The 11,410-nt window shown below is 43.4% G+C and overlaps 1 protein-coding gene across 9 annotated transcripts in view; it reads left to right on the forward strand.

The window, feature by feature from the left end:
* Window positions 1–11,410, forward strand: part of LOC111860956 (SLIT-ROBO Rho GTPase-activating protein 1) — a 145,888-nt gene that overhangs the window by 119,834 nt on the left and 14,644 nt on the right. For 8 of the 9 annotated variants that reach the window (XM_023845139.2, XM_072709863.1, XM_072709861.1 and 5 more), the window contains 8 exons: window positions 50–83; window positions 756–816; window positions 2,385–2,462; window positions 3,363–3,497; window positions 6,923–7,028; window positions 7,474–7,698; window positions 8,108–8,181; window positions 9,947–10,127. In XM_023845139.2, coding sequence (XP_023700907.1) covers window positions 50–83; window positions 756–816; window positions 2,385–2,462; window positions 3,363–3,497; window positions 6,923–7,028; window positions 7,474–7,698; window positions 8,108–8,181; window positions 9,947–10,127 — 894 coding nt within the window. Of the gene's footprint in view, window positions 1–49; window positions 84–755; window positions 817–2,384; window positions 2,463–3,362; window positions 3,498–6,922; window positions 7,029–7,473; window positions 7,699–8,107; window positions 8,182–9,860; window positions 10,128–11,410 lie in introns of those variants that run through there. The other variant, XM_072709868.1, reaches the window with a different exon arrangement.

Genomic DNA, 11,410 nt, shown 5'->3' on the forward strand with positions numbered 1-11,410 from the left:
CGTGTTTGATCTGCTCCCTTTTTCACTTCTGCCTCATCTCAACATGTAGCCGTAGCCGACGGAACTCTCACTCCAGAAACCAGGTAAAGTCTGCAATTTCTGTTTCCTTTTATGCAATTCCTGTTTCCCTTTCCACACTTCCCGTTTCCTTCTCTCAGCTCCCTCTTTTCCATTTCGTCCCATAGCAGCACTGCTACGACTGACCCCTGTCTTTGCATTTAAAAAACTAAAAACATGTAGAAGTCCACAAATCCAGACGGTATCCACTAGATCAGTGTATACCCCAGTCTCATGAAGCTGCTATTTTACACATCATACGTAAGCTAACATGGCTTCTTTCATACTGCACTGTGTCACAGTTTACTCTGTGATGGCAATCGGTTTCTCATGCATTTTTAAAGTTCTGATCCTTGATGCTGGGTGACTGGCCCAGCCCGTGTAGGGATGGTACTGTGTCGGACAGCAGGGCTAACATCTGACAGCAAAAGATCCTATAAAACACGCACATTTAGCTGATTCAGTTTCCTGCTGTGTGCACCTGTCATTTAAGTCTGTTAATCCTGGGAGCATTTTATTTGATGATCTATTAAAGTTATGACCACAATAAAAATGGAGGCCACCAATGAATAAAGATTAATGAAGGAAAATGTTGCTCCGCTCCATTGCAGAAGAGTTGCCTCTTTCAGATTTCAGACTTCTTTTGCCATGTTATTACTGAACGCGCCCCTATTATACACTCTTAATTGTTTTTTAAGGACTCTGGCCAAGCAATCCCTTGTCTGGTTGAGAGCTGCGTCCGCTTCATTAATCTCTATGGTAAGTTTGGGTGTTGTCAACTTTACCAAAGATGTATAAATAGCTTTGTATCTTGTATACTGAACAGAGCATATGAGCGGAGTGGAGCATTGAGAATTTCCGCTCCTTGCTCACGAGGCTGTTGGCTCCGCCCGCTCCTCCGCTCTAATTCGCACTAAGCTTCTCCGCTCAACACCGCTACTCGCTCCACTAAAATTTCCTCCCGCTCCAGTCAAATCGCTCTACGCTCGCTCCAATTTAAGAGGGACAAATATTCTGCATGCCTAACAAATGTCATCATAAACCGAAGCCTTATATCATAAAGAAATATGAGCAACGGCAACATTGCCAGTCAGAACAGAAAATATTTATTTTTAAGCAACTTATAGGCAACAAGGTTTGGCAATGGCATTCCACACAGGTTTGACAATGGCATTCCACACAAGAATAGGCTTAAAAATAAAGGAATCAGTGGGCTTAATAGCATAAAGAATATACAGGCACGTTTTAAATTCCTCAATTTTTTTCTGTTGATGCTGCTGCTGCGTCTCTATAAAATAAAATTTCACTGAAAGCGTTACGTGAAATTTAAAAAAAAAATCCTATTAGACCTACTTTGAATGACAAAACGAATTTGATTACCAATATTTATTTATAGGCTTTTATACTTTAATTTACTTTATAGTCTTGATATGCTACAAACATAGAAAACTTGCTCGCGTTTTGCTCTGGCTTCCGCCTGTTCGCGTAGCACACTCATGTTTCTGAGAAAAGTGATTCCAAAGTGAATCTTTACTCACTGAAACAGTTTCACCACATTGTTGTTCTTGCTGTACATTATTGTCATCTATACGTTTGATAAGAATAGTACACTTGTATGATTTACGCCCTTGGTGAAATACTTTGCGAATTCCATCTTGGCCAATTTGTGTAGCAGTCTTGATAATTGTACAGATGAATTCTGGGTAGATTTGGGCACGCCTCAGAATCGTAGTGTGAGCGGTATTGGAGCGAAATTGTAGCGAGACAAAGCGACCGTTCCAGCCTTATTTAAAAAACCGCTCCGCGCTCTGACCAAATTCCGCCCACTCCGCTCCTCGCTCACGCTCCACTCACATGCTCTGATACTGAAGCATTTTGTAACTTGTAGGTGTAGGAATAACTTCAGGCAGGTTAAACTAGGCTGGCATTCGCTTGTCTTAAACTGCCTTCTGGACTGTGAATGATGGTTTTACTGTGTGGAAATGCTCTTTATCTATTTTTAGCCATTCAGTAGGAATTAACTGTCCATTTACAGATTGTAACTAAGTGAAGCACATGTGAAAATAATTAAACTCGATCATCACTGTATGTCAGTCCATAGCCATGGCCTCACCATCAGGGAACAGCACTGAGGCAGCCTCAGGCTGATTTGTCTCAGTAGCCTTCTGCTGGTTCCCGTTATGAGCCACCTGTACAGGTGAAGAGACTCAGGTGCCTTTTCTCATTATCTCGCACAAAGCAGCGGGGAGCAAACGGCTGTGTGTCTGTGAGTGTACACCGTCTGTCTACTGGGGTCTGATCACGTTTTCTGTCCCACTGCACCACAGGCCTTCAGCACCAGGGCATATTCCGGGTGTCCGGGTCCCAGGTGGAAGTTAACGACATCAAGAACTCGTTTGAGCGAGGTGGGGGATGGATCTGCAGCTGCTGCCACTGCCAAATGCTAATGCCAAGATGTCAGAAATACGAGTCCTCACTGAAGTTCGGCAGATGTCCTGTCACATCCAGCTTTACTCTCTTTGGACACGGTCGTATATTTAGATGTGACTAAGATGGAAATCATCAGCAGCTTTGAGTTTAAGGTCATAAAACGGAAAATTTTTGTCCTTCGTGTTTTGAGGCAAATTAACACGCAGTAGTAACAGTATATTTTCTTTAGGAAAAAAAAGTGAAATATGAATAAATGAATACAGTGGTTTCTTGGAACACAAACTTTATTCATTCCAGAAGGCTGGTCGAGTTGCTATATAAAAAGAAAAATTATAGTGATACTTGAAGGTGGTGCACGTGTGTCTGCTCTTGCTTCGGAGTATGGGATTGTCATTTATTTCATGTTTATTGCTTTTGTATGTCTGCTTTTTCATGTGTGTATTAGGTTTCTATTGACTATTAATGTTTTTTATCATTAGGTAGGTAGGTAGATAACTTATAGACAATCATTTGGGGGACTGGAATGGATTAAATTAATTTACATTATTTCTTATGGGAATATTCAACTCAAAATTCGATCTTAGTTCTACAGTTACTCTCACCACTTTCCTGTTTGGTTTGCTACTATCATTGTTCACTTTCTTAGGGGCCATGATTACTGTATCACTAAATATACTGTAGATAAAGCACAAAAAAAATTCACACTGAACACAGGAATACAGCTTTTGCGCGTCAAACTTGGTCAAGAGGTATTGCGAGACTGAGAGCGATTCATAGGCATCAGCACCCCAGTAGGTCCATTTGCCTTTGTTTCAGCCCATTAGTTAAATTACTCAATGAGGTACTGCATCATCTGGACTTGTAATTTTCCTTAGGCAACGACCCACTGACAGATGATGAGAACAACCATGACATCAACTCAGTGGCTGGGGTTCTAAAGCTCTACTTCCGGGGCTTGGAAAACCCACTCTTTCCCAAAGAAAGATTCAATGACCTGATTTCCTGTGTCAGTAAGTACCTCCGCATTGGTGTCTCTGAATCTGGGATGTCTGAGGGTGTGTGTGGCTTAAGCATAGCGCATGTGTCTCTTTCTGAATGTCTCTGTGTGTCTCTGTCTGCCACCTGTAGCTTCAGTTACATATGAGTGATGAAACATTCAGGGGCAGCCTAATGCATGAATTTAACAGCGGTAATTTGGAAAGATGCTCTCATTCGTCAGCTGGTAGGGTAACAGTGAGTGATTTTCTTCCTAAATAAAGCATTTTCTTCTGTAATAAAGTGTCATTCCTTTAGCCACAGCTGATCATGGTTTTGCACATCTTGGGCTGGCTGACTGGGGACTTGTGGGTTGATGATGGGTAATCAGAGTGAAATGCAGGAAGCTGCCTGTTCAGAGCAGCTGTGGGTTGGTTATTTGAGCTTCTGTGTTTGTAGGCTGGGTTTGTAAGTGATTCATAGTGAACGGTGAACGGCTGGTCCTTGTGGATGGAGTTGTTTTTTTTTATTATTTGGGGAGGGTGGAGCTATCCCAGAGGGCTCTGCTTTTCTCCTATGTCTATGGATGTTGGCACCATGCAGGGATTCCCCGACGGTGACATGCTGTTCTGAGCTGGATCCTCTGTTATGGACAACCTGTGGCAGATGGGGACCGTCCTGAGAAAACCAGTTGGGCTGCCATGACAGGGAGCCTTTCATTCTCTTTGTTAGCTGGACCAGCACCGTGTGGCGGGCTAATGGAGCATGTTACTAAACCTGACAGACAGTAAAAAAAAAGTGGTGTAATTTAAAGCACAGAGAATGTGCTAGATGGAGCGATTGACACCCGAGTAATAGCTAAGCAGCTCTTCACTCAGAAATCCAAAGACCACTTTTATGGATAGATATTAGCCATTAGTAATAGCCATTGCTGATAATGTAATCTGTTATTCGGGGAGGTGTACACCTATTCTACTAAGCTCTGCACCCCTAGACTAAAGAAAATTCAATCAAGTTCTCCCCCAAATTCTCCCCCATCTTTAAGCCACTTAGTGGGTTTTTGCGTTGTGTTGAGGCCTGGGGTTTGATTGGGTCTCTGCAAGACATTTACCTCTCTTTTTTTTGTTTTTGCTTTAGCCCATTATTGTGTTAAATGGTAAATGAAGAAGACATTTTCTGGAAGGGCGCTTTTCCACTGCACCAGGTACCGTACTTTCGGTACTTCCATAAAGTACCAAAAGTATGGTACTTCTTTTGTGTCGGTTTTCCACTGGCGTAAAAACTGGTACCAGTGCCAAAAGACATCATCAGTGATCGCCCCTGACTGACATCATCACAAAGCGCGACACGGTATTTCTTTTGTTGAATTCAAATATGTTAAAACATTATGATCCTTCACTTTCCTGTAGTCCGGCCTGCTTAAGTTTTTTGATTTTCAAGCGGCACTGTTCGGTGTTTCGCGTGTGCCCCATTTCTTCCAAACGGCTTGCTATTACGGCAAATACTTTTTTATTCCAAGTCGTGTCATCCAAATCCCGCTGGATCTGTTCATCCGACCATATGGCGATTAAAGCCTGTTTCCTCGTTTGTTCATCCTTCCGTTTTACTTTTTTAAAAATATTTTTGTTTCTACTGGTTTTTATTTAGTTTCTCGCTGTTTGCTGTGTATATTTTGTGTTTCAGTGGCAGGCTATTTGCATAACCAACCGACAGCAAATACCCACCCCAAAGTACCGAAGTACCAAAGAAGTACCCCAGCTGGTTTGGCATTTCCGGTACTGGAACTTTATCGTACCGAAAGTACCATACTTTGTGCGGTGGAAAAGCGCCCGAAGAGTATAGCAGACTTTCCTGGCATATCTGTTGGCACCAGCCGCCATTCTTTCTTGCCACACACATGCCTCGTCTAATGAAGAGAAGCACCCCCCCGATCCTGCAGCACAGCATGACATGCTGTTCCATGTTTGCCAGACAATGTTTTTAAAGGTTTTGAAAAGTTCCATCTTAGTTTCATCAGACTGCAAAGCCTTCCTCCACCAGTCCAGAATCCCCAGAGAGTTGATTTTCAGGATCTGAATTAAGCCTCGTTATAGGTTCCCTGATTCCATTTGTTCTGGTTTGGGCACCGTCCCATACAACTCTGCTAGTTCTAACATGCACACATTGATTGATCATCCTATGACATAAATGCCTAAGAATCCTTAGAACTGGCCTTTGGATTCTCAGTTGCATTTATGATCACCTTCCTCCTGGCTTAGTCTTCCACTTTGGTGGCATGACCTGCTCTAGGCAAGGTCTGGATGGTGCACCCTTCTCAATGCTAGTGGGAGCAGAGGACAGTGTTCCAGTAGATATGTAAACCATTTTATTGTCTGACTTTCTTTTATTTACCTTGTTTACTATCACTGAGTTTCATCTTTAAGATACAGCACCTTGTGAAAAGCCTAATCGCAGTCATTACAGACAAACACTGATGACGTTTGATTCATATCTTGTGTCTCCTGGAAGGTAGTTAATAATACCCAGTGTTGATAATCTCATCTCTTATTCGGGTGGTGTACACTTATCCTACTGTTATCATAAGTTTATTAGTTCATTTTCTGGGTGTGTTGCCTTGTTATATATATGTAAACAATATTGTTTATCATATCTAAATATTGGCAAAAACAATGTTGAGTAATATGCTGTAGACACATATTGAAGTTTCAGTGGACTTTCTTTATGTAGTGCACTCATGGTTAATGATTGAAATAGAAGCATTAAATTCATTTTTGTGCATCTTCTCCAGTTAAAAAATTATGTATTGTGGTATGTAATTGAAAGCTGTCATTTTATGACAAACCTACATCAAATAGGACCTACATCAAACTAGACTGGAACTTTTTCCAATCATTACTAAGGATGCAGAGTCATTCAGTCCAAAGCTTCCCATGTGTGCTATAAAGCAACTTCATTCCTGCTCTATAAATCTTTTATTTGGGATCTCCAGGGTTAGTCCTGAGACCACTGGTCTTCATTTTAACAGCAAGTTTTATTTTTGGAAGCCGGGACAAGCCCAGCAAGTCTTTGTGAAAGAACGGAATCAGATGGAAAATCGTCATTAAATATGCAGCCCAGCAAAGCACCCTGTCAGTCCAATTAGAGCACAGGAACCCAGCTGATGAATTGCCCTTGAAGGTCATGTGATTCATCAGGACAGGAAAATTTGCAGGATTTGTTGTGCTTGTATTTCTTTGCTACAGAGCCAGACACAGCCTGTTCCAGGCAGTTACGGCCTCACACACAGTCAGTCAGTCGTTCTCAGTTTATCAATCAGTCTGTTGTTTTATCAGTCCCTCTGTGACTTGCTCATCATGGGTATTTATCATTTCTGATTGCTGTTAGTGCCGTGTAAAGAACTATATGTTAACAGAATTAAAGTCGCCACCATCCTCACTAACACGCTGTACCCCAACAACAGGAATGGAGAATCTTTATGAGAGAGCCCTGTACATCCGAAACATTCTGGTGACCCTGCCAAGGTCCGTCCTCATACTGATGCGCTACCTTTTCTCCTTCCTGAACCAGTGAGTGTCATGAAAAGCTGTCTGTGACATTGTGGTGGAAAGCTGGGTGCTATGTTGGCTCATTCACTAATGAGGCTTATTTTAGCAACACTGTGTTAGTGTTTGTGAGTTCTTGTTTGAGCTGGAATACCAACGAGTATGAAGGTGTTGGTAAGAGTTACCAGCCCTATCCCTCTTAAAGCAGAGAGTACATGAAGATGAAAGGCCTATAAATACTGTATGTGATGTGAGAGCATTGACAGACCTTTTAAATTAAACCCTGATAGGCTTTGTGCAGTGATCATGAAATTAAGGGAGGCATAACTGTATTCTACTGTGAAATAATGTCAAGACTGTTAAGACTTTAAAGATGCAGGTTTGAAGAAGACAAATTAGCCACTCTATGTCAGGCAGCCATTGGTGGAGCTTTTGATACTGATTCCAGTTCTCACTGCACCCTCCACAGCTTATCCCAGTACAGCGATGAGAATATGATGGACCCATACAACCTGGCCATCTGCTTCGGACCCACACTGATGCCCACCCCCGACATCCAGGACCAGGTGTCCTGCCAGGCACATGTCAACGAGATTGTCAAGACCATCATCATCCACCATGAGACCATATTTCCTGACTCCAAGGAGTTGGAAGGACCCGTGTATGAGAAGTGTATGGCAGGGGGTGACTACTGGTGAGAGTTTTGGCTTTGGGTGGGGGCTGGGGCAAGTATTGTGTGTGGGGCAAGCATTAGTGGTTCCTGTCTTTGGAGCCTGGTGACTTAAATGATCTGGGGGTGGGGGTAGATTAATAGGCTTGACTTTGCATCTGGGTACACGCTGTTGGGTAGGATACAGGATTGGAAGGTGAATGTGAAGCGTTTTTGTGGGGACGAGTTGGGGGCTATTTGTGCACAAATGCAGCCATCTGACATATGCCTGAATTAGCAAAGGACAAAACACAGACTGAGCTGAAATTTGAGGTGGACAGTTTTACAGCATGCAGAGCAGATAGTCCCTTTGCTTCTGTAGTCATGTTAACACTGCTCCTAATGCTGGTGTGTTTGCAGCATTAAATGCCTAATTCTCCTTTGTTTCTTACAGTGATAGTCCCTATAGTGAGCATGGCACCCTTGACGAGTTGTACCAGGATGGGGACACACATACAAGCGAGGATGGTATGTATATTCACCTGCACCCCCTCAGTCACTCACTGGATTGCTGACCCATGCCTGGTGGCCCCTGACAGAATTTTGGCACCCTCTTTCTGGGTGTCTCTGGGTATGGTTGTTGTATCACTGGGTGATTCTGTGTGTTTCTGTAGGTGCGGTCACACGTTCCTGTAGGTGTGTCCATATGTTAGTGGGTTTGTCTCTGGGTGTGGTCGTGGGAGCCATTTCAGTGGGACATCTCACACCAATGCAATATGAAATGCAGCATGTTATCATTTTGGAAAAAACACCCGGCTGTGCCCAGTCTCTATACCCCAGTGAATCGTATCTGCTTAGTGTACTCCTCATGCAGGAGATCCTGAATGCCAGAGTCCTAGTCAGCTCTAGAGAGACACTTCTTATTATGTCTTACATTACATATCACCATATTAACATTATTTATTTTACATCTCTTTTCTCCCAACTATGCTTAGAGGATATTAGTCCAGGAAGGTGTTGCAGTTTTATTCTGTTTGCTGATAAAGGAATTTTTGGAAACTTGGGCGCAGAAACTGCAAGGGTGGGTGACACTGCTCAAGTAAAACACTCCAGCACACCAGGAACATGTAAAGTGACCTGGAGGAGGGGAAGCTGTATTTTCTGCCCCTCCTGGAGAATAGCGCTCATTGCTGGTGTGTCACTGTTCAAAAGTCAAAGTGGGAGGAGTTCAAGCTGCAGTGGTGCCCGCCCCCCCTTTAAAGTGTGCACTTGGAATCTTCCCAGAGCTCCTAGACTGAGGCTTGTTTCCATGGTAATAAGAGCCAAAGGAGCCCCCCCAACACACGCACCATTATCCCTAATTGCAAGATTGGTAAGAATCCTAATGCTCATTCTTAATGCTTTGCTCCAGGTTGGAGTGGACCCTCTGCTGATGTTAGATCTCTCTGCTCATCCTCTTAGTGTCCAGATTAGACCCATAATCCCACTCTGAATTTTGCCAGAAATGTGCCTCGGTAATGATGACTGGGTTCCAGGCCAATTTTTGTCTGGTGTTTCTGGGTACTGTGCACAGCTTTGCATAATGAGCACACAGACTGGAGGTCCTTAATCTCACTGATACCTTTTCCCTGTTTCTTCTCTGGAGTTGACGCGTATCTGTGTGGCTGATGGGTTTGTGCTGTGGGTATGAGCCCCTGAGATGGCCGTACTCTGTGCCTCCAGAGCTCTTCACACTTCTCCTGTTTGGTCACTTGTAGACCTGCTCATTGTTCTGTGACCCTCAACTGGCCCCCTATATAGCTCTAATGCTGCCAAGTATTTAGAATCTCTATTGGATCCTAGTGTCTCTGTGATGTTAACTGAAAATGTCCTGCATTTGTGTGTGTGTGTGTGTGTGTGTGTGCCTTGTCCTTCCTGCATTTCTTACCACTTACTTCTGTCATTGTCCAAAGTTCCCCTGTCAACTACCACATATGTTACAATGACAGTCCCCCATGAATTGGCTGACTTCATACAGCAAAAGAAGAATTTTTACATTTTGCTATAAGAAGCTGGCCCATGTATTGATCCACAGGCTTCTGCCATTTCCCATTCAGGTGGACTTTTATCCCCCTGATGTGAGACTGACTCACTACCCCAGTACCAGCTGTTTCTCTCTACAAGTCTCTCTCCTGCATTAATCAGCCATTTCTCCCTTAAAACCACAGCGTAAAGAAGCAGCACATGGGCTCCATCCGCCATGCACTTGCCATACTGGGAGTGTGATGGGATTGTTTTCCCCCTCCGCCCCCAGAGAGTGAGCCCATTGAAGCCATCGCCAAGTTTGACTACATGGGCCGCTCAGCCCGCGAGCTGTCCTTCAAGAAGGGTGCCTCCTTGCTGCTATACCAGCGTGCCTCCAACGACTGGTGGGAGGGACGGTACAATGGAGTTGATGGCTTGGTGCCTCACCAGTACATCGTGGTGCAGGATGTGTAAGTACACCCTGGGGCAAGGAGCCATCAGTGGACATTAGCATATTGGGAGGGAACCACTCTGCTACATGTAGATAAGCCTTTAATTATGACAGCATGTAGTTTGGTGCTCTTGGAATCGAGATTCTGCTGTTGTACCCTTGAGAAAAGAAAATAAAAAGTAAAATATTTTGTATTCTTTGTGGGGGGAAAAAGACCATACTAAATGCACAAAATAAGGAAAATAATGCTAATATTAATTTATTCACCCTTCATTTTCTGGTTCGGGGTTAAAGCCAGGCACAACATGTAACGTCAAAGTTTGAGTTATTAAAGGCTGGTCACTGGATTATTCTGTCTACAGCTCTAACTCTCCTGGCCCTCTGTCACTCACACCTCTGACAATCCCACCACACTCTGTGCACATGCTATATTTTCTAAAGTGAGATGTTAATGTGCATGGACTCCTGCCATGGCAGAGCTACATCACATATTCCACAGGGCTCATGTGCCCACGTGTGTCAGTGATTCTGTTTGAGACTCCACCCCCGGGTGTTTCCCCCCTTAATCAGACGGGGTGGGATATTTTTGGGAAGGAGGTTTCCTGCTGGCTCCTCCGAGCTAGTCATAACGCAATGAGAACTTAGCCAATGAGTAGAGACTTGCTGCCATGTAATGGGTGAATGGGGAACAGCTGTTCCAGTATCATGAGGAACCATCCGCATTCCATCAGAGATATCATCGGCATATAGAGTTCGTACCAAGGTGCCCATGAAAGCAGAGGGATTGTGTTTGTTATACCTTGTTACAACTTGGAATATAAAAAGATTGGGGTACCCACAGCTGGACACAGAGGTGACACAAAACAGGAATATGTTGAAGTGGTTCTCTGTTATGTCTATAGTTTAGGTGTATATATAATGCAGGGTGATGACATGTACAAGGACAGGTTCGGTTTATAGACGGCACCAAAGAAAAGAACAGAACAAAACATCCCTATACCTACTCCAAGTTTTAGAATCTGTTGTATATGGTCTCTAAAGAAAAATCCTAACTACACTACTCTAGCTAAAAAATAAAACTTACAAGGGTGGTGCCCGCCTCTAACCTAGTGTATATAACACTTTACCTATGTGATGCACAATGTAAATGTATGAGATAACTGCAACCGGGTAACTAGGAGCAAGCGGTATTTACAATAGTGCAGGAACTATACAACGAGGGAAATGAGGAATGGTCTATATATATGTAACTGCGTTGTGTTTGTGCTGTATGAAGAAGGCAGAACCGAGGGATATGTTCTC

This window comes from Paramormyrops kingsleyae, chromosome 3 (genome assembly GCF_048594095.1).
Source record: "Paramormyrops kingsleyae isolate MSU_618 chromosome 3, PKINGS_0.4, whole genome shotgun sequence".
Lineage (NCBI taxonomy): Eukaryota > Metazoa > Chordata > Actinopteri > Osteoglossiformes > Mormyridae > Paramormyrops > Paramormyrops kingsleyae.